The 22,229-nt window shown below is 59.2% G+C and overlaps 2 protein-coding genes across 2 annotated transcripts; one reads left to right on the top strand and one right to left on the bottom strand.

Moving 5' to 3' along the window:
• The first annotated feature begins 4,551 nt into the window (after positions 1-4,551).
• GNB2 (G protein subunit beta 2) lies at positions 4,552-6,824 on the top strand. The gene is made up of 9 exons (XM_007955846.2): positions 4,552-4,608; positions 4,814-4,852; positions 4,941-5,047; positions 5,344-5,407; positions 5,491-5,653; positions 5,745-5,811; positions 6,130-6,331; positions 6,427-6,643; positions 6,718-6,824. The coding sequence occupies exons 1-9, from the start codon at positions 4,552-4,554 to the stop codon at positions 6,822-6,824; spliced, it is 1,023 nt and encodes a 340-aa protein (XP_007954037.1).
• A 2,795-nt stretch (positions 6,825-9,619) lies between these two features.
• Positions 9,620-16,544, bottom strand: GIGYF1 (GRB10 interacting GYF protein 1). The gene is made up of 24 exons (XM_042782957.1): positions 16,510-16,544; positions 16,284-16,413; positions 16,072-16,167; positions 15,791-15,902; positions 15,561-15,669; positions 15,221-15,261; positions 14,823-14,993; positions 14,370-14,623; positions 14,143-14,251; positions 13,512-13,649; positions 13,028-13,128; positions 12,674-12,845; positions 12,381-12,547; positions 12,161-12,261; positions 11,967-12,074; positions 11,731-11,831; positions 11,471-11,553; positions 11,200-11,376; positions 10,902-11,126; positions 10,469-10,656; positions 10,210-10,370; positions 9,962-10,128; positions 9,749-9,878; positions 9,620-9,672 (listed from the first exon to the last, which is right to left on the bottom strand). Exons 1-24 carry the CDS (start codon positions 16,542-16,544, stop codon positions 9,620-9,622), a joined length of 3,129 nt encoding a protein of 1,042 aa, XP_042638891.1.
• Between the last annotated feature and the right edge of the window lie 5,685 nt (positions 16,545-22,229).

A 22,229-nucleotide genomic window follows, 5' to 3' on the forward strand; every position in this document is an offset into this window, starting at 1 on the left:
CTGCGCCATCCTCACAATATTTGCTCTGCTTGAACCCATCATCACAGCCACTGTATCAATCCATCTCACTGAGGGTCTTCCCCTTTTTTGCTGACCCTCTACTTTACGAAACATGATACCCTTCTCCAGGGACCAGCCCCTTCTGACAATATGACTAAAGTATGTGAGACAAGTCTAGCCATTCTCTCTTCTAAGGAACATTCTGGCTGTACTTTTTCCAAGATGTATTTGTTCATTCTTCTGGCAGTCCATGGTATTTTCAGTATTCTTTGCCAACACCACAACTCAAATGCATCAATTCTTCTTCTGTTTTCCTTATTCATTGTTCAGCTTCCACACGTGCATGAGGCAATTGAAAATACCATGGCTTGGGTCAGGCTCTCCTTAGTCTTCAAAGTGACATCTTTGCTCTTCAACATTTTAAAGAGAACTTTTGTGGCACATTTGTCCAGTGCAATACATCGCCTGATTTCTTGACTGCTACATTGATGGGTGTTGATCGTGGATCCAAGTAAAATGAAATCCCTGACAACTTCCATCTTTTCTCCATTTATAGGGATGTTTTCACTGCTATTCATAACGTTTTCAGTGGCCAGTTTTTTTAGAAGTGGAAGACCGTTCTCCCCTCTGACACCTGTCAACCATTGGTGACCCTGCTGGTATTTGAAACACCAGTGACATAGCTTCTAGCATCACACTAACACGCAAGCCACCGTGACAGATGAATGGTGGAAATATTTGTGGAATGAATTAAACAGGGAAGCATATTAACACAGAACCAAAGTGAGAGGAAGTAGTGTCAGATCCCCTGAAGGGATTAGCAAAATCTGGTTCTCATCCTCAACCGTTTTCTGAGTGACTTTAGAGAAGTCATTTTGCTCATCTGTAAACTGAAGAAATTGAAATAGATGAGCTGTAAGGTTTCCTCCAAATTCTAACATCTAATTGACATCTATTATCTATTGCCACTATGTCATTGCATTGGTAGGTGCATATAAATGGGACCTGTAACTAAGAATGTGACTTTTTTTTTCCTTTTTTGTCAAAAAAATGTGCTTTGAAAACTTATTTGGAGTATCTTTCACAGAGGTCAGTTTTGATACTTCAACTTTTAAATTGCACAAGAACTCAATGAAAGCTATTTGTTGACTTGAACTTTGCAAAGCATTTTCCCAAACCATGGATATCTCATCACAGTCCTAGAGGCTTGCAGAGCAGGTAGCTGTCAGCATTTATTTTACAGGTAAGAAAACTGAAGCCTATTTTTATGTCATCATCCCATTACTGGGTGGGCCACAGGGGGTCCCATCAAGAGGCCAGTATTTATATGACTTCATAGGAAAGTCATTAAAGCTGCCTTGGTTCATATCTCAATTCTGCAGCTTTAAGTATCTGTTTCCACTACTATAAGATGGAGATAATGCTAGTACTAACCTCACAGGATTGTCGTGAGGGTTAAATAAGGTAAGTACGGGATTTTATAAATGAACTGTTATTACAATGCGGCTCTGTAAAAGGCTCTACATAAACCCACTGGCAACGCTGGAGAACTGCCTGGGCACGACCCTTCTTACGGCATTGCCAAGGGCCCCATCAGGCCCGCACCCATTCTGCTCAGGGAGTTGGGGAACCCCTGCTCTACCCCTCTGCCGCCTGGTGGCCGGCCCTGCCCTGAGCCGGTCCAGATCTCTCTGGCTCCGCCCCCACAGAAGGGGCGGGGCCTCGGTAGGGCAGGAGGCGTGGTCAATGGAGAACTGGGGCGTCGAGCTCCCTTTCCCAGCTCTGAGCCGCCCAATCTGGGAGGGGCGAAAGGTTGTCACGTGATCGCTGAGTGATTTTCCCCTCCCCCATGCCGGTACCACTTCTGCCAGTCCCCAGGGGAGTATCTTGCTTCTCTTCGGGAAGCAAACCAGTTATTTTAGCCCGCTGTGCGTCGAAATACGGTTGACTAGTATTTTTGCTAAGACTGAGTCAATTCTTGCACGTGAGGTGGTATTTTCTCTTTCTACCTCCCCACACTAAGCAGTTGGTCTCGCCCAACCGGACCCTGGGCGCGGCGGCGACGGCCGCGTCACTGGCGGGCGGGATCCCTCCGCTCTGGGGAGTGCAGCGTTGGACGGTTGAGTTGGGGTGGCTGAGGAAATCCATCCGCGTCGCCGCAGCTGCCGCCTCCGCCGCGGAGGAAGACAGGACCTCCCGCGCTCCTCTAGCGACCCCTTCGCAGAGTCCCACCGCCACAGGTACCTCCGCAGACAAAAGAAGTCCTCATCCCCCCCAGCCCCAAATCCCCTTGGGGGAACACCTCTTCCTTCTGTCTCCACGGTCTGGCCTCTTGGGAGCGGACGTAACTCTCCAGACCTCCCCTCCCTTCTCCTGGCCCGGTCTCTTCCAAACCCGGAAGGGGAACTGGGGGCCCTGGCCCCCCAGTAATGCACGCTCCCCCTGCACCATTAGCTTTTTGCCAGACCACAGACCCTATCCCAGACCCGCCTGTCTCTTGTTTCCGCAGAAGTTGGGGGGCCAAATTAGGGGTTTCCTATGGGCCCCGTCCCGCCCCCTTTTCTCACCACCACCACTCTCGCCTGCTGAGTAGCACCCCGCGTGCCCTCCTATTTCGCCCTCCAGCATTCATTAGTCCAGCAAAACTCCAGAATCCTCGGGGAGCCAAGCAAGGCCGCGAGGCCACCCTTCCCCTTCGTCTCCACCCTGCCCCCGATTTGGATTCTGCTCGTGGTTTCTGGCTTGACTACCCTAAACCTTATGAGACTTGGGCAGCCTAGTCCCTTTGGCCCTCGCCCCAAACCTACCTCCCAGGCGCCTCCCCCTCCCCCCCCCCCAGCTTTCTTTTGGGCAAAATGGAGGTCGTGGGGGCCCGAGGGCCGGGCTCACTGTGCTTTGCAGCGCGGCAGCGGCCCGCGCCTTCCAGCTGCCAGATCCCGGGACCCTCCCCTGTCATCTCCCTTGGCCCCGCCAAACCTGCGGAGGCGGTGGCACCCTCCTTTCTGCTTGGGGCCTCGGCTGCTGGGTCTCCAGGCTGGGGGTGGGGGGGTGCTGCTGAAGGGGCCCTGGAGGGTGTTGGGGGCTGACGGCTGGGAGCGTCGCCCTCGCCCCCCAGCGGCTTCCTCCTGGTTTGCTCCGGCTTGCTTCTGCCCCGGGCCTCTGGCGTTGCCGCCTGGGCTGGGCTGCTGGCTGCTGGAAGAATAATTTGGTGGACAGGCCCCTTGCCCCTTCTTCTTTTTTTTCCCCCTCTCCCTGAAAGGCATCTCCGGACACTGGCGTACAGAGCAGCTTTATAGGGGAAATCTCAGTGGGGAAGAGGAACGAACGCCCAGGGCCTGGGAAGTGGGAGCTGAGTGGGGGACGCCCGGGTCGGCAGTGTGCACGCCCAGATCACACAGGTGTCCAAGCGGGGCCCAGGACTCCGGGCCCTGGAGCAGGGCCAGCCAGGCCCCCAGGCGGCTTCTGCGCTGAGCCTGCGGGAGAGGCTCCTGGGGGTGCGGAGGGCTCGGGGGCTGGGCCGCCTGGGGCCGCCCGCCCGCCGCCGCAGCCGCCGCCGCCTGGGAGAGAGCAGCTTCTGTGCCTCGGGGCCGGGGACCTCTCTTCCGAGCCCTAATTACTAGAGAGCGGCTCCCGCGGGCTTTCTGCGGGCACGGCGAGGCGGCAGGCCTCGGCGCTGGGAGGGAGAAGCGGCCTGCCGCCCTCGACCCCACCCGCTGCAGGCAGCTAATGGGGCGCAGCCGGCCTGGGGGATTATCCGGGGTGAGCCGTCCCGAACCTATTAGTGCCCAATCGGCTTTTCCCAAATCCTGTAAACAGCCACCCTGGCCGGTTCTGGGGAGGGGCGGGGGCGACAGGGCCGGGGGTGGGGTCACCCACTCTACAGGTCTCTGCGGTGGATGCGGTTGCCTTGGCAACGGGGCTAGGGTGGGGGCACTTCACCAATGAGGTGCTCTCGGTCCGGGTGACGGTTGCCTAGGCAACTCCACGAGCAGCCCAGCTTCCCCCTCTGGTCTCCCCCCGCCAGTCGAAGCTGGGGGTGTGTGTGGGGGTGAATTTAAAGGGGCACCGCCCCTTTTGACATGAGGTGCTTAGAGGGCGGTACCTGTGCCGCTGGGGCTCACGGCAGGTCTGTTTTCGAAGCGACTACCCCCCCCACACACACACACACCCCACCTCCAGTTCCTGTCGCGGTTGTCCCGCCCGGACTGCTGTCCGAGGGAGGGGTTTCCCCCTCGCTTCCTCTTGCACGCCCCGCTCTGTTTCCGGGGGGCGGGAGGAAGATTAGGGAAGTTCTCCTGCAGGCAGCGGTGCTCTGGCCTCGGAGACCCCGGCCCTGCAGCCCCGGTCGCCGCCCCCTCCCCCGTCTTGTCCGGTGCTGACCCCTTCCGGGCCGCGTTCCACCCCGCCTTTCCCGCGCCTTCCCTGGCGGCCTTGGGGCCTGACGTCATCCCTGTATCCCCAGGCCTCGGGCCAGCGGCGAGGAGCTGCCTCCCCCAGCCCCCGTCCCGCGGCCCCCAGCCGCCCCCAACCCCGCCCCACGGGCCCGGCGCCATGAGTGAACTGGAGCAACTGAGACAGGAGGCCGAGCAGCTCCGGAACCAGATCCGGGTGAGGGTTGGGGAAGCTGAACGGGCCGGAATTTGTGTGCACCGCTGCCCAGTGCCCTGGAGTGGGCCGCTGTGTGAGGGCGTGTTTTGGGGGAGGGCCCCCTAATTTCGCCAAGCCTCATCCCCTCCACTCACCTGTCTCCTTTCCTCCTCTTCCTTCCCCTCCCACTTTCTTCTTTCCTGACTGACTGTGCCACCTCTTACAGGATGCCCGAAAAGCATGTGGGGATTCGACACTGACCCAGGTGAGGACCTCGGGCAGCGGCTGGGGTTAGGTTAGGAGCGAGGGTTGGAGGCATACTGCTTAGTGGGGCCTTCTGCTTCCACCTCCAGATCACAGCTGGGCTGGACCCAGTGGGGAGGATCCAGATGAGAACACGGAGGACCCTCCGTGGGCACCTGGCCAAAATCTATGCCATGCACTGGGGGACAGACTCAAGGTGTGTGTTTGGGTAGGGGCTGTGTGCTCAAGGGCTGGCTTTGTAGCAGGCAGAGTGGGGGAGGGGCAGCCTCCCCGATCCTGAGAGATCCAGGCGGCCATGTTGCCAGAGTTTTGGGAACACCATGACCCCCACACATCTTCACTGGTTCTGGGAAAAACAAGGATTATACCAGCAGGAACTCCTGGGCTGTTCTGGGAGTTGTCTTAGAAGGCCTCTCTCCGATTGGGGGACAGGGAGGGTAACCTGGCTTCAAGGCAGGGCTTCATGTCCTGACCCTTCTTCCTCCCACCCAGGCTGCTGGTCAGCGCCTCCCAGGACGGCAAGCTCATCATCTGGGACAGCTACACCACCAACAAGGTAGAGGTGGTCCTGGAGGCAGGGTGGGGCTGGGCCGCAGGGCCCTGGCTGGCTCTGACCCTGGCTCTGACCCCCTTCTCTAGGTTCATGCCATCCCACTGCGCTCCTCCTGGGTCATGACCTGTGCCTATGCACCCTCAGGGAACTTTGTGGCTTGTGGGGGCTTGGACAACATCTGCTCCATCTACAGCCTCAAGACCCGTGAGGGCAACGTCAGGGTCAGCCGGGAGCTGCCTGGCCACACTGGTGAGAGCAGTCTGGCAGGGCGTGGGCAGTGCTGTGGGGACAGAGGCTGGGCTGCCCTGTCGAGACCTGTCTGACCAGCCCCTCTCCTCAGGGTACCTGTCGTGCTGCCGATTTCTGGATGACAACCAGATCATCACCAGCTCCGGGGATACCACCTGGTGAGGCCCTGCTGGGGTGTCTGGGCCCATCCACACTTCCTGACTTGGAGGGCCTTGGCCTCAGTCCTCAGCGGGGTATACACCTTGAACACAGGCCAAGCCAGGGTCTTCCATCTCAACGCTTAGCCGCCTCCTGATGGGCATGAAGGGATTTGGGAAGAGTCTCTTCTCCCCAAGTCTCTTTGACCTGCGGCAAGAGCACACTTGAGTACCTAGTGGTTCCAGGTTCCCTTCTAGCAGGACTGGGTTCACCTGACAGAGGGGGCAGGGAATCTGTCCCCGTCTTTGATTCCTTCCTTCTTCCTATCACCTCCCCAGTGCCCTGTGGGACATCGAGACAGGCCAGCAGACAGTGGGTTTTGCAGGACACAGTGGGGACGTGATGTCCCTGTCGCTGGCCCCCGATGGCCGCACCTTCGTGTCAGGTGCCTGCGATGCCTCCATCAAGCTGTGGGACGTGCGGGACTCAATGTGCCGACAGACCTTCATTGGCCACGAATCGGACATCAATGCCGTGGCTGTAAGTCCTGGGGCCGGAGCTGGGCTGGCCCCTTTCTCTGCCAGGTTTCTGGCCGGCTCTGTACCTTCATGTCACTCTGGTCCTGTGTCCTGCAGTTCTTCCCCAACGGCTACGCCTTCACCACTGGCTCCGATGACGCCACGTGCCGCCTCTTTGACCTGCGAGCCGATCAGGAGCTCCTCATGTATTCTCATGACAACATCATCTGCGGCATCACCTCCGTTGCCTTCTCCCGCAGTGGCCGGCTGCTGCTCGCTGGCTATGACGATTTCAACTGCAACATCTGGGATGCCATGAAGGGCGACCGTGCAGGTGAGGCCTGGGTGGTGGTGGTGGTGGTGGGGAAACCAGGCCAGGGTCTGTTCTGACACGCCCCTCCCTCACAGGTGTCCTCGCTGGCCACGACAACCGTGTGAGCTGCCTCGGGGTCACTGATGATGGCATGGCTGTGGCCACAGGCTCTTGGGACTCCTTCCTCAAGATCTGGAACTAACAGTCCCAACCCCAGCTGGGCCCAAGCCGGGAGGGGCCCTGCCCATGCCCACACTACAGGCCGGGAGTTTTGGGGCTGGGTGCACCAAGCCTCCCTCCCCGGCGGGCCATGGGGCCTTGGGTCCCTGCTCCCCCACCCAGGTTTGGTTCCTCCCGGGGCCCTCACTGTGGAGATAAAGATGGGGATAGAATGGGGGAAGAGGAGGGGCAGAAAGCCTTCCTTTTGCTGCCCACGGGGTTGGGGCCTCACCCCTCTGGAGGCCAGAGGCAGGAGGTGGGAACTCCAGGGGCTGGCTTTTTTTAAAACTGGTTTTATTTTAATTTTTATTATATTTTCAGTTTTTCCATAAAGGAACCAATTCCAACTCTGTACGTGGTCTCTGCCTTGTGTGTGTCTTGTTTTCTGCTGACGGTTGGGGGCCAGAGGGGGGCCTCTCAGCCCTACCTTCTTTCATGCTAGAGCCGCCGCCCCAGGCAGAACTGCCCTGCAGAGTCAGGGCCAGCCCTCCATGTTACCTGGAGATGCCAGCTGGCCAGGCTGCCCCTGCCAGTAGCTTTTAGTTTACAACCCTGACGATCCCATTTGCCCTCAAGTCCCTTTACTCAAATCAAGACAGCAGCGGAGGCACAGAGGGAGAACACACACTGAGATTTATTGGGGGGAGTATTTACAGGGACAGGTAAAAGAGAGGGAAGTCACATAGGGGAGAGGACAGGAGATTGGGGACAAGGCAGACAAGGGGATACAGAATGACCCCTGAACCAACTCCAACCGCAGGAAGAGCTGGAGGGCAGCTAGGGCCCAGGAAGACTGGGATGGGGGGGGGGGAGGACGGCAATGGTGTCTGAGTCCCTGGGCTGGGGGCTCAGGGGCTTGTAAACATTGACCACTCTCAGAAGGGGATGGGGGTAGGAGGGCTCCCCCTACACTTCCTCACAGGGTTAAGGCCTCTCCAGGCTCAAGGGCCCCCAAAGTTCAAAGTCTCTTCAGCTGAGGGGAAGGAAGAGACAGGAAGAGTATCGTGCCCCTCCCCCTGCATTGGCTGCTGCAGGGGTGGGGGGTTACATTCACTCACAACAGTAGTCCCCCCCCACCCTTCTAATGCCACCAAATACTGGTGAGAGGAAAGGGGGAGCTGGGGGTCCAGCAGCAGCAAGACATTCCCCCCTGGCCCATCACCCCCTTATTGCTTTAGAGAGAACATTGTCTTCTCACAGACACTAACACTGTTGATACCAGGGAGAAGCAGGTGGAGGGAGCCCTTCAACCCCCAAGGCCAGCTTTATCCCCCAACACTGACCCAGTTGCCACTTTGGTGCAAAAAAAAAAAAAGTCTCTGGGGATGGACAAGGAAAGAAAAAGCGGGGAGAAGCCACTCCCCATTCCCCAGGGCTGTTGGGATAAATACATTCATGGAGAGGAGGCAGGGGCAGCATCTCGCCCTAATACTGCACTCAGCGATGAGGTTGATGGGAGACACGCTTAGAGAAACCAAACCAAACCAGGCAGGTGATTAGGAACAAGAAGTCAGTGAGAGAAAGGGCTGCCGACTCCTGACTAAGGACAAACAGACCCTTCTAGTCTTGACCCCCAACCTCATTTGACATTAAAAACTTGTCAAGGGGGCAAGGAGGAGGAGGGGTCACTTCCTCCTCTCCCATTTGGTCAGTGGAGGGGGTCGGGGCAGAGCTGGGTGGTCCACATGCCACACAGCTGGCAGTGGGAGGGGCTCCCTTCACCACCACCCCTTGCAACCCTAAGCCCCAGGCTTCCCCTCCTTCGCCCTTCTAGGCCCTTCCGCTTGTCCCCTTCACAGGAGAAACGACTCAGTCTTTAAGTGGTGCCTCAGTCCTGGAGGAATCGGCTTCAACCTCACACGCACGTTCGGTCGAGGCAGAAGCTTGTGGCCCAAAGAATACATTCATGTGGCAAGGCAGGGAGCTGGGGCTTTCCGCTCGCCCCCAGGCCCTCCCCGCAATGGCAGCGGCGGGGGAGCCCTCACCAGGACCAGAGGCAGGCCCACAGCCAGATGAGGTTGGCACTGGCCTGGCTTTCCCAGCTACCCGTCAGCCAGCACAGGATGGCAGCCTGGGGAGTGGAGGCGGCTCACCAACTTTGTGCAACTTTCCCCAAAGCAGCAAAGCCAAGGGGCTCCTTTGGCTCCCACCCTGGACCCCTCTGCCACAGCACAGCAACAAGGGAGCCGTTCACAGCGGGTCCGGCAGGCGGGGCTCTGAGGGGCCTCGCTGTGCAAACTGCTGGCCCCCCCCAGCTTCCAGTTACCCCGATGGCCCACCTTTCAAGGGGCAGGGAGGGTAAGTGCAGCCTCGGGGATGGGCAGGACAGATCCACAGGGCCTGTGTTCCCACTGCCCCAAAATAACAGTGTGTTTTTTTTCTTTCAGTCTCCTTTTTTTTCTCATTATTTTTCTTTTCTTAAAAAAAAAAAAAATCTCCGTGGACCTTCCATGGCCACCCTTGCTATCCCTAGACGGGGCAGGGTGCTTAGAGTCTACGTCTTAGTTTTTAATGTCTCTAACGTTTTCTTCAATGCTGTTTAAAATTTGACCAAAAAAAAAAAAGGAAAAGAAAAAACCCTTCCCCCCAATCTGTAAAGTGCCTCGTGGTAGGTGAGTTAAGGTGCATCGTGTAGTTTGTAACAAGTGCTGGGGACCCTGCCCCTGCCTCCTTCTACGCTCCTGGTGGGGAGCCTGCAGGCTGGGGACCCACGGGTCCAAGCTGCTGCTGCTGCTGCCCCTGGCCGACAGCCCAGGGGGCTGGTGTGGGACGGGCTGGTCAGTAGTCATCCACGCTCTCGATCTCACCGGAAGATCCGTGCAGAGAGTACCCTGAAGCCAGGGAGGAAGCTGGGTTGGAGCTCTGTCCCCGGCTTCTCCGCTTCAGCCACCCCAGCCCCAAACTTACCCAAGATGCTAGGGTCCGAGTGCAGCATCAGTGCCCGCCTCTTGGCCTTGCTGCCCTCCCCTGGGCCGAGTTTGGTGCTGTGGTTGGTCTGAAAGGCTGTCTGCAGGGAGGCACTACTCAGCCAAGCCTCCTACAAGGCAGTGGAGAGGGAGGCTCAGGGGCAGGGCAGCGGGGCCACCTTCCCGCACCACACGAGGCTCCCCGGAACCTCACCTGCTGCTGCTGCTGCCGCTGCTGGCTGGCTTTCTGCTTGGCCCTCCGTTCCAGGAATTGTTTGGCAAATTCTTTGGCTTCCAGCGTGTCCCCCAGGCAGGAACGGATGTAATCGTGGACATCGTAGGGGGATTCTACCTCCTTGAGGATCGCTACAGCCATGGGCACTGCGGGGCAGGACAGCTGTGAGGGCCCCCGCCCCGGCCCGGGATGGCTGGCCGTGCCTGCCCCGCAGGGCCCCGCCCTACCGTCCAGGCTGCCCGTGGCGCTCAGCGTGTGCAGCATCTGCTCGCACCACTGGGTGAAGCCGTCCTGGGGCCTGGGGATTCCCTGCAGCAGCTGCAGCAGCTTCTCCTCCTCCTCCGTCTTCTTCCTCACGGGCCGACCCGACAGGTGGCTGTACGAGTCGCTGAGCAGGGAGAGGAGCACCAGAGATGACGAAATGGCGCGGGAGTTCTGCATCCTTCCATCTGGGCCCGACCCTGACCCTCCAGGCCCGGCACCTACCTGAGAGATGGGCTGCTGCGGCTGTTCTTCAGGCCTAGGCTGCGGGCCAGGCTGCCACCGCTCTTGAGGGTGTCCTCCCAGAGCCCCAGGCCGCTGCTGCCGCCCCCACTCTTGTCGGGCCCGCCCCACAGCGGCCCAGTCTCAGCTACCCACTGGGACAGGGGGGCAGTGCCCAGGCCCCCAAGCTGCTACAGATGGCAGGAAGTCAGGGTGGTTCGAACAAGGGCACCCAGGAAAGCTAGGCGAGGAAGCTTGTTTGGGTGGCAAAGGGTGGGCGAGGGGAGGGCTACACAGAGGAGGATCCCTCAAAGTCAAAACAGGAACCAGGGCCGGGGTTGGCAAAGTCTGGGCCCAGGAATCCCATTCTCTCCCCCCCCCCCCCTCGTCTCCCTAGACGCTGAGTGGACAGGGTTCTTCCCGTCAGCCTGCTCACCACGCGGTGGTTGGGGGCCTGGGCCCGCGGCGCCTCCCGGGGCGGGGCCTGCTTATGCAGCTGTCGCTCGCCCTCCAGCTGCAGCTCTAGCAGCGTCTTCATGGACAGTCCTTGCTTGGCCAGGCCGGCCCAGAGCGGCGGCGGGGAGCTGGGCGCAGGGGGCACGGCGCCGGCGGCCACCGCCTGCTGCTGCAACAGCTTCACCAGCAACTCCTGCTGCCGCACCTGCACCAGAGACGGGTGAGGGCGGCTGGCCCACCCAGCAGCGCCGGCCCCCGGGGCTCGGCGCGGGCCCCACCTGCTTGCGCCGGAACAACTCCTCCTCCTCCTGCCGCCGCTTCCGCTCCTCCTGCTGCTGCTGCTGCTGCTGCTGCCGCCGCTTCTCCTCCCGCCGCTTCCGCTCCTCCTCCTCCCGCCGCTTCCGCTCCTCCTCCTCCCGCTTCACCCTGAGCTCCACTTCTCTGCGCTCCTGGAGCTGACACTGTCAGGACCATGAGCTGTGACTCGGGACCCCGCCCTGCTCCAGCCCTTCACCCCCAAGGACTCCAGCCCCCAGGGTGCCTACTCACTTTATGTTGCAGCTGGAGTTGTTCTAAAATTGGACCCTGAGTCGAAGAGTTAATTGGTATGTCCCAAAGACTGGCCTCACCACCTGCAGGGGGCAAAGGCGGCCTCAGGGGGAAGTCCGGCCCCTGCTCATGGCCAGCGGTCCGGCTCCACCGCCACACGAGGGGAGCAGAGCCACCCTGAGATGAGGAACGGACCTGGGCACCCCACCCACCCGAGATGCCAGGGGAGGGAGGACGGGCTGGGAGGGCCGGCCGCCTACCTGACTGTGATGAGGCTGAGGTATGTACGTCCCAGAGGGGGCTCGAATCCGGCACCGACAAGGAACGGCTCATCGTCGGGAGCAGGTTCTGGTCCCCGCCTCTGAGGGGCAAACCACTGACTCTCAGGACCCGGAATCCACTCCTGATCTTCCCCATCTGCCCCTGAGCACGCCCTGGGTCTCATACGAAACACAGCCACGTGGGGCTGCCGACAGACAGCGACCGGCCCACGGACCTGGGGGCTTTGAGAGCCTGGAGCTGCTGCAGGAACACTGTCAGCTGCGGCGGCGGCGCGTCTCCCACAGCTGCCTTTTCCCGGAGCGCGCAGGGGGGCAGCTGGCGGCTGCAGGGATACGGCAGGCAGTGGGAGAGGGCAGGGCCACGGCCAGCCAGTGCCCCAGCCCTGCCAAGTCCCCCAGGCATCCGCACCTGCTGACCAGCTGCAGAAACTGCTGGCGCTGCAGCTGCTGGTAGAGGGCCGCTGCCGCCAGCTCCTGCTGCTGCTTCAGCCGCTCCTGATCCATGTTCCCCTGCGTGAGGTGCCAGTGGTGGGGGGCGGGGCCCAGCAGGCTCCCCGGGGGCCCTGCTTTCACCGCATCCTGCTCTGGACCCCGTTCCCCCTCCCCCCGACTCCCCCGCCCATGCTCACCAGCAGTGGGGGTGGTGATGGCCCTGGGGCAAAGGGCACACGGCCCCACATCTTGATCACCTCGCCCAGGGGCTGGAAACCCTCGTCACAGCCCCGCTTCACGAGCAGTGACATCGAGAAATAGCCAGCCTGGAACCACTCGGCCATCTCCTGTGTCGTGAAGGGGCCTGGACCAAGGGAGACAGGAAGCAGGGCACAGAAAAAGCTGTGGGGCCTGGAAGCCAGCCTCGGACCCCCGAGGTAGACCGGCCTCCTGAGCACTGCCCCGCCTCCCGCCCCCGCCCCACAGGCACCTTGGATCTCCCCCTGCGGGTCCTTGTAAAACCACTTGCGGGCAGCACCGTGGCTGAGCGGGAGCGCGGTGGCGGCCGCACAGTGGCGCAGGCCCTGGGTCTGCATGGCAGCTGTGAAGCGCTCCTCCTCCAGGGAGCTGTCCTGCAGGGAGGCAACCAGCTTCTCCGCCTCCTGGGAGGCCGGAAAGAGAGGTCAGGCTCAGCTACCAATCACAGTGACACCAGGCTGGGGTCGGGGTCAGGGTGTTGGGTCATGAACGTGGCAGGACAGGATTGGGAAAAGTTTGGAACCAGGGACAAGGACAGAAGGAAGACTGGCTCCGTGTCTCCACGCAGGGGAGGTCCCCTCCACACCTGCTGCAAATGTTTCAAGCCTTCATCATCCTCCAGGTCTCCAGGGGGGCCAGGGGGTGAGCCCACCCCATGACTTAGCGGGATTCCCCTCATATCGTCTCCTGGAAGTCAAGAAACGAAGGTGGCACAGGAGCAAGACAGTCACCCACCCATCCACCGTCATTCGAGAAAACAGACTCTAGCCACTTCTAGCCAACAGAGGTACCCTATGCTTCTCCCTAAGGAGCTCTGGTGGCACAGTGCCTAAAGTATTTGACTGCTAATCAAAAGGCTGGTTCTAAATCCACCAGCCACTCCGTGGAAGGAAAATGGGGCAACCCACTTCCATAAAGATACACCGCCTGGGAAACCCAATGGGGGTCGCTATGAGTTGGAATCGACCCGATGACAGCGAGTTTGGTTTGTTTTTTTGTCCTCCCTACACGCGGAGGAGCGCTTCTCTGTGAACCCTCGTCACACGGGGGAGCCGCTCGGCCCCGTCTACCTTCAGCTGCTGGCAGCTCCTTCTCCGCGGCTTCGTCTCCTTCCCCGTTAGTTCCCCAGAGCGGGCCCAAGGTGGGCAGTGGGGATGGGGAGCTGGATGACTTCTCCTGAAGAGGCAGCGGGGTCAGTTCCTTCCCACCTGGAAAAGCAGTTACCAAAATTCAAAACCGAAGAGCCAAGGCCTGAGAGAGGATTGGGCAGAAACTCCGTTTGTGCCCGTGGCTCAGGCCTCTGGGGACCAAGTCCATCAGCTGCCCATCTGACTCTGGTCAATCCAACGCCCGCTCAGCGATTCAGCACCACAGACCCCAACGCTGCCCGCTTACTCTCGTCCTGTACAACTCAGGACACGTGATGCGTGCGGCTCGTCCCACACAGGGCTGGCTGTACAGCACCAAGGACGCCACGCTATGCTCTACGGGCACTTCAAGGATTCCCAAAGATGGTTTCCATCACGTGTGGCTTTTGTCTGACGCGCTGCCTCTAAAGACAGAGCCTCTGCTGTTTCCGGGGTCCTCTGCCCTGTCTGCACCTGCTTTTGCTTCTAAGCAGCTGTATCCTGAAGGGCTCCTGCCTACCTGGCCCAGCTCAAGGCTGCTGTGCCTCCTTGACACCTTACTGGGCAGGCTCACCTGCCTCGGTCCCCTCCTCATCCAGCCCTTCTGAAGGCTCGTCCTCCTCCTCCTCCAGACCCTGGAAGTCCAGCTCCTGCTCCTCAGGGATGGGCTCCTTGGGGCCCTTCTGCACAGTCAGAAACACGACGGGGAGATGAGGGGATGGCCAACAAAGGGATGGGAGTGACGGGACCCAATCAACACACCAACCCCTAATGTTCTTCCCCTTGTCTCCTCACAGGTACCTTGAGAGGCAAGAAGGCCCCAGAGGCATCGAAAGTGCCCATTTCTTCGTCCTCGTCATCCAGGCACCACTCCGGGAGCCCGTCCTTGTCGTCCTCAAAGCCGTCGGGCCCTCGGCACCTCCGGAGGTGAGAGCTGCCTCCCCCACCCCGCCCTTCCTCTTCACCACACCCTCCTCGGTCCCCTCGCAAGTCAAATTCAAACTTGCGCCGCCGCTCGCCGTGTTCCCGCCAGCCAGCAGAGCGGGGGCCGCCATCTGGGCAGGAAAAGCGGGAGGAGGAGGAGAATCGGTGTCCTGGTCCAGCCAGAATCGCCGCTCCGCTGCTGCCCACCACTTCCACCCCACTCCAGAGACCTCTCGGTTCCCTCCTCTTGGCCGCAGGCGCCCACCCTCCTGGGACAGTCCGTGCTCACCCCCTGCCATCCCCTCTCTGGCCAGCTGGTCCCAATCTCACCAGGGCTGGCTGAACGCCAGCGATCCCCATCACGTCGGGGGCCCACTCCCAGTCTCCAACTGCCTTCCTCCTCTTCCTCCTGATCCTCACGAAGTGAACGCCAGTTCTCGCTATCAGAGCGAGCGTGTTCCTTCCGAGGGCCGGCCCCGCCCTCCTCAAACCCGGATCGTGCTGGGGGCGCAGGGAGGAGAGGCAGTTAAGCAGGAAAGAAACCATGGGGCCTGGCTTAGAACGTTCTTCTCATCAACCTTGCTGGCGAGTCAACGGCCAGCTCCAGGCCCTCCTGCCCTCCCTCCTTGACAATGAACGAATCCCTGACCGGGATGGTCTGCTTTGGCCATGCCTCTTCCTCCCAGTGGCCTCAAGGCCCTACCCACCTCCCTCACCTCCCTCCATACCTCCGTCCCTCCTTGCTGACTTCTCAAATCGCCGCTCGCCTCTGTGGGAGACAGAAAGGTGTCAGCAAAAGCAGCCCGGCTCCCCCTCCCGAAACGGGGGGATCTCTGCCTGAGAGAGATGGGGGAAGGGAGGGAACTACGGGAAGGTCCGGCTTATGGGAAGGGAACCCCCTGGTGCATGGAACAGAAGGTCACAGGGACAGAGAGGTCCGGAGAGAATCAGCAGGAAAAAGGGCAGAGAGGGGCCACAGGGCTCTAACTGGTAGGTCTACCGCTCCCCTCTGAGGACAGACCCGAGCAGACTGCTCCGCCTCTCGGCCACGCCTCCGTCAGCCCGCACCTGTCATCCCAGCTCTGGCTACGCTGGATCTCCCGGGGGTTCCGTCCAAAGGCCCCATCGCCTTCTTCAATGCTTCTTTGGTAAAAACAGCTGTCACCGCGGCCACGGCCTAGAGAGAGGATGAGGTGCACAGAGACAACCAGAGGACAGGACACCACCAGGTAACCGCCCACGCTCCAAACCACGGGCACCACCTCCGCCCAGCCCCCGGACACTGAACAGGCCTCTACCTCGGCTTCTGGTGCTGCCCCTGCCACGGGAGGTGCCACCTGGGGGGGGACCAGCCCCTTTCCCCATCAGTCTTAGCACAGCCACACTGTTCACTGACAGGGAGAAGTTTCTCTGAGGAGGGAGCCAGGGACGGGAATGAGGACCCAGACGCCCAACCACTCCCCAACCCCTACCGCGTTATCTTCCCAACGTCCCCCTCTCCTCCCCAAACCCAGCACCTCGACTGCAGCCTGCCGCCCCACCCAGGCCGCCGCTGCCTCAATTCCCTGCCCGGCCCCACCTGCTCCTCCTCTGTCAGAGGCTCCAACGCCAGGGGCTGCAGCGGGTCCTCCTGTAAGACCGCGGCAAACTCCTTGTCCTGCAGTTCATCGGGAACCTGTCGTCACGAGCAAGAGTGCTGAAGAAACACGCTCCTGGGCCCGCCCCACGGGCTCAGGCTCAACAAGCCACGTGGCCACATACCTGCCACCCCCCGGCCGGCCGCACACCCACCTTGTTCTCCTTGACATACAGGGCCAACATCTCCTCTCGCCCGTACCGATAGTCGGCAAGCTTATATTTGGGTATGGCAGGGGATGGGGGTGGTGAGGCCACACTGCCCCCGCTGGAAAGGGCCCTCAGCCTAGGAAGGTATGGAAGGTAAGGACAAAGACGGGAGTCAGGACAGTCCTATCCTTTACCCTGCTTCCCCGTGCCGCCCAAAGCACGCGGGACTCACCACTCTGGCCCAAAGTTGAGGGTCTCTGCTGCCATCGTGGAGCCGGGAGTGTTTCCTTGAGGTCGGAAGGAATGAGCAGAGGAGGAAGGGTCCGGGGTTCACTCTCCAATAGCTGTGGAGGCATGGGGGACGTGGCCGTGGAAAAGAGCAGCCCAGAGAACCTCCGGAAGGGTCAGGAATAGGTACGGCACCTCAGTGACACACAGATGGCTCTAAGCTTGGGGTGGGCCACCTGGGCTCTGAAGAACTCACCTGAGTCAGCAAGTGGCAACTCACACCATGAGTTAACGCACAACGAGCCAATCTGGGGTAAGACCTAGGGGTGGGGAGAAAACGGGGACACGTGAGCCCCTTTCAGCGGCTGCAAGAGCTTCCAGGCAGGCACCAATCTCTCCCATCCCTTGTGCCAGACTCACCTGGCAACCTGGGAAGCAGGTAGGGCAGGGCTGGGCCCTCTTCAGGCAGGGCCTACGCTGAGCAAGCTAGGGTTCCCAAGCTACTGGATATTGGTCTGACCTCGGGAGTGACTGGGGAGGGACCTTCACATCGGGGAAGGATCCTTACCAAGAAGCAAGGGAAGAAGGTAGGTTAAATGAATGGATCAGATGGGCCTCCGTGCCTCTGGGCCTACTGTCCTGTATAACCGGAGAGGCCCACAGGTGGCCTGGAGGCCGCTCATCACCCAGCACAAGAGACCATGGCCCTGCTCCTCTTCATTTCTGTACCCCTCATTCCACATCATGAGCAATTAGGGCGCTCAGCAAACACTGAGGGTCGCTGGTGGACAGGCTAGATGCCCAGGTGTGGCAGAGAACCGCCGCCAGGGATGGTCTCCAGGTCACCAGCATCCTCCCTGAAGGCTGAGACAGAAGCGTGGCAGTGCATTCACTAAGGGAGGCGGCTAAGGTATACAGACACTCAGGACAAAGCTAAAAACCAACCAAAAAAACACTGCAACACAAACATCCTAGGGAGAGAAAAGACTCATTACAGAGACAAGGACTAGAAATCAATCTGGGAGCAAACCTAGCTCCCGTATGAAAGAGCTCAGGGTTGGCTACTTGCCGCCTAGAATGTAGGTACTTAACTTGGGGAGAAGCCCAGTAAAAGGGAAATGGGGAGGCTATTCCAGGACCAAGGAGCTCTGGTAACACAGTGCCTAAGGCGCTTGCCTGCTAACCAGGAGGCTGGCAGTTCAAGCCCACCAGCCACTCCTCGGAAGGAAAACGGGGCAATCTACTGCTGTAGTGATACTGCCTTGGAAACCCAAGGAGGGGTCGCTATGAGTTGGGTCCGACTCGACGGCACGTAACAACAACATTATTCCAGGACCAAGTATGACATCCCTTTCCAATGAATGGGAAAGTGGAGAGTCAATGAAAAAGGGGAAGGCCCTCAATGAGATGGACCGACACAGTGGCTGCACGGTAGGCTCGGGTGTGGCAAGGGTCGTGAGGCTGGTGCAGGACTGGGCAGCGTCTCGTCCTGTTATTCACAGGAAACCTGTGACTCGGAGCTGACTCGATGGCACCTGTAACAACAGTCCAGGACCAGGGCTGGGACACGCACTGCAGGCTCCAGGTAGCAGAGCCTGGGCCAACGCATCCAGATGTGGGTACAGCCAACAGAACAAACACCCGGGGCCCTTCCCACAGGACCAGGAGAAGCCAACCACGAGCACCAAAAAGCCCGAGAAAAGGACAGCATCGTGATGACAAGAGCTGCGGGAAGGGTCTGCGGTCAAACGGTAGACATAAAACCAGTTACTTTATTTGCTATCGGAAGAGGCAGTGGCGGCGATCTGTCCCTCTAAGGACCGGAGGAGACTCGCGGGAAGAGGCTCATCCCCGGCAGCGGCCGGGCGGAGGCGAAGGCGGTCTCCCGGGGGACTGGGTAAGAGCTCTGTCACGGGCTGGGCGGGCAGCTGGAGCAGGTCTCCTCCACAGCACCCATCAACTCCGAGACTCCCTAATTCTGGGAAGGGAGGAGGAAGAAGGAGGTATCACCGGAGGTGTGAAAGGCCAGGAGACGCTCTGGCCCATGGCCGCACACAAGACAGAGTCAAAGCACACAAGGAAGACGGGATCCAGGCCTGCAACTACAGCACCGGGGGGTGAAAAGCCACTTTCGGAGACAAGCCCGAGCCAGGCAGACCTCCCCTTGGCAAGGGCATCTCCCGTCTCCACTGGACAGTGCTGGTGATGGCACACGCCACACCCCGCGAGGTCTGGAGGAGACAAGTTCGTCAAAAAGTTCCTCCTCCCTGAGTTAAAGTAGGTCCCCCCGAACAACAGAGGAAGGGTAATGCTTTCTCCCCACTACAATCCCGAAGATATCTGGGGTAACCTACTGCATGCCTAGTGCCTTCCCCACCCCAAGAAAAACCCCCCACATTCCTTCTGACAGACCTGGGGAGAGGCTGTTTTGTGACCGCTCACTATCCAGCGCTCTGATGAGCCTATCTGCCAGAGGGACAGACCCTAGTCCTGCAGGCATGGAGGGACGGGGGGTAAGAGAGGGGTGCAGAGAAATGGGGACACTCACCCTCTCCCACTTCCAGGGCGTGGCAGTGGCAGCTCTCCCAGGTGCTTTCTGCTTCTGTCCTCCCTTTCGGTCCTGGTGTGGAGAGCAGGCAGGGAACACAGCCTCAACAAGTGTGGGAAGCAAGGAATCGAATCTACAGAGGCCAGGGAAGGCAGTCGGGGAGAAAACGATGGCGCTAGGAAAGGGCCAAAGCCACCCCACCTTTCTGGGGAGAAGCTAGGAGACAAAGTTCAAGTGTCTGGGACCAGCCAGAGAAGAGGTTGGTCCTAGAAGCCAGATGGTTGCCTGGAAGCACTTCAAAGCAGCATGGATAACACCCCCAAAAAGTGGGGTGCAGTTTTGCTCCCCAGGGGACACCTGGCAGACATTTTTCATTGCCGCAAAGAAGGGAGGGAGGTTGCTACTGGCTTCTGATGGGTAGAGGTCAAGGACGGTGGTAAACAAGGTAGGGGACATCCCCCCAGCACAAAGAATTACGTGGCCCCAAATTGTCAACTTTGCTACCATTAAGAAACTCTCCAAACCGCTACGTGCACAAATACCTGACGCCCCATCTGTGTTCATGGGGAACAGTGCAAGACAAACCAAAGTGACTCTAGTTCATTCTCTCCGCTGAACAACAGGGAAGTCATTCTCTAAGGACACTGCCCCATGAGGGAAACCCAAGATCCTGCTGGGAGGGAAATCCTTGAGAAAATAGATTAAGACTAAAAACCTATCTTAAGTTTCTCTATTGCAAATTCTCAGAGCAAGCATCTGGACCTCTCTCCTACGAAGGACAGCGCTGGAGAGACGCAGAGGACAGAGAACCAGGGCCCAGATCCTTTTCTGCCTACACATTCCTGGCTACCTTCCCTAAAGGTCTTCTCGCCGGCCTTTCCACCTTCTGCCTCTGCTCTTGCTCTCAACATCCGTCTGCCTCATACACTCACTTCCTAGCTCCCCCTTTCTTCTCTGTCTTGGGCCTTAATATGCCCTCAGGTGGTGCAACAGTTAGCTGTTAACCAAAAGGTCCGCAGTTCAATCCCACCCAGCACTTGGTAGGAGACCGACTGGGCCATCTGCTTCTATAAAGATTACAGCGTAAGAAACCCCACAGGTCAGTTCTTCAGTTGAAATCAACTTGAAGGCACAATACAGGCTGACTCCCCTAGCCTCTGAGTTACTGCCATTAAAAGGCTGCCCCCTGCTGGAGACTGGTGGAGAGGCTCCACGCTAGTCCTTGGCGCTCATACAGGCTGGAGGGAAGGACAGAAAGAAGCCTGGTCTGGGGTGCAGAACTCAAGGGAGACACAAAAGACCCTAGACCTGGTGGTCTCAAGACACAGTAAGGAAAGAGGATTACTTCTTCATCTCTAAAATGAACCCGATCCACAGCACTGCCCCTTGGTGCCACCAGCCACAGAACACGAATCCCCAATTCCCCAGTCTTTGGCACAACCACCCAGTGCCAAGTCTGTGCAGCTCGGTCCTGTTTCAGGATGGAAAGAGTCGCCAGTGGCTTAAAAAGAGGGCACAAGCCCGCGTGCTAGCAGGCTGGTCCCCGTTCTCTTCTCTTTAAGCCACTACGCTAACTCGTTATTTGGCGTTTATACTATTTTATCAGTTTTCAGGGCACTTTCACAGTCTACCTCATCTGTTCCTTCTGCTCCAGCCAGGGGAAACAAGGAAGCGAAGCTGCATCTGCCCGATGCGGCCCCCCGACCGCCCTCAACCCTATGCAAACTGGAGAAGGCTCACCCCAACAGTAACCGCCCCAAATGCAGGCTTCGTTTGTGAGTTTTAAACCATTTTTATTTTCTTGTTAGATTTTTTCTTTTTTTTTTTAAAAAAAAAACCTTCACATAGCGCCCTCTTTTCACCTTCTCTCCTCTTAAATGGGACTGCTTTTTCTGCCCCAAACTCCAACCACAGTCAGGCCAAACTGGGGTCCCTTATTCATCACATCACACACAACACCAACACGTCTGCTGGCTGCAAAAGCTACTCCAGAAGTCTAATAAGCACGCAACTCATTTGACGACAGTCACCATATGGGACCTCAGAGGCCCCAGCTCCCCCTGCAATGGGCAGGAACACAAAGTTCAGATTTGTCCTCAAACCCTTCCCAGGTCCATGACAGTCCATAGGGACGAAGACCTACAATCTAAGAAATAAAATTGGAGCTGGGGAAGAGAGTGGGTGGCCTGGGACTGCAGAGGGGACAGTAAAGATGGGAGAGACCAGACTCTCACGTGGGCAGTTGACCTCAGTCCTGGTGGTTTCAGTCCTTAAGGCAAGGAGGGGAGCAGGTAACTGAAATTGGTGTGTTAGTTTGGAGGGAGGGCAGAGAGGCTGGGTGGCAGCAGAGGAACTTTGGGAAAGCGGCACTTTGAGAAGAGGGGAGTTGAGACCGGGGTGGAACCAGCCAAGTAAACACTCAGCATCTACCAGTGCTGAGCGCTATGGTGGAATCCCGTGAAGGGAGTTCCAGGAATGGCTGGGGAAAAGGTGAAAGAGGTAAGGGTCTATGCCTGCAGTTACTCGAGAAAAGGCGAAGGCTGAGGGCGGCTGTGGCCAGGGCGCTGCTGCATCGGGGGAAACGGGCCGGGAAGGCGGCGGAGAGGGCCTAGCTTGGTGACAGAAAACAATGTCTGCTGAAGAAGGTGTTTAACAGTGACAAGCAACCGGGGTGAAGGAGACCCCAATGACCAAGCACTGATCCCCGTTTGCTGATAGGAAATCTGGCCCAAGAACGAGTCCAAGGGGAAGCGCTCCCAAAGTCATCTGAATGCTTGGACTTGAAGCCCCGAAAGGCCTAGCTAATTCCGACAAGCCCGGGGCGTCTTAGGGAAAATCTCCAGGGAGCGCCGGGCACACGGCAGGGGCCCCGGGCACACGGCAGGGGCCCCGTAAAGAGCTGGAGCCCTGGGGTCCCGGACCCCCCTGGGCAGACCCGGCGGAAGATGCGCGCGGATGGGATGGGGGCCGTCCCGGCCAGGATCTCAGAGGGGCCTGAGGGGCAACCGTTAGGAGCGCGGGGGTGGGAAGGAGGCGGCCCGGGCAGGAGAGGACGACGTGCCCTTCAGGGAGGGGGCGCCAGGTGCGTAGGGTGTGGGGTGAAGGGCGAGCTGCACCCAGCAGGGCCCCGCGGGCTCCCAGGGCGCGCTGGGGGCACGGCCCGCTCCAGGGGAGGG

This window comes from Orycteropus afer, unplaced genomic scaffold, assembly GCF_000298275.1.
Source record: "Orycteropus afer afer isolate SDZICR_OR568_19922 unplaced genomic scaffold, OryAfe1.0 scaffold00542, whole genome shotgun sequence".
Taxonomy (NCBI): Eukaryota; Metazoa; Chordata; class Mammalia; order Tubulidentata; family Orycteropodidae; genus Orycteropus; species Orycteropus afer.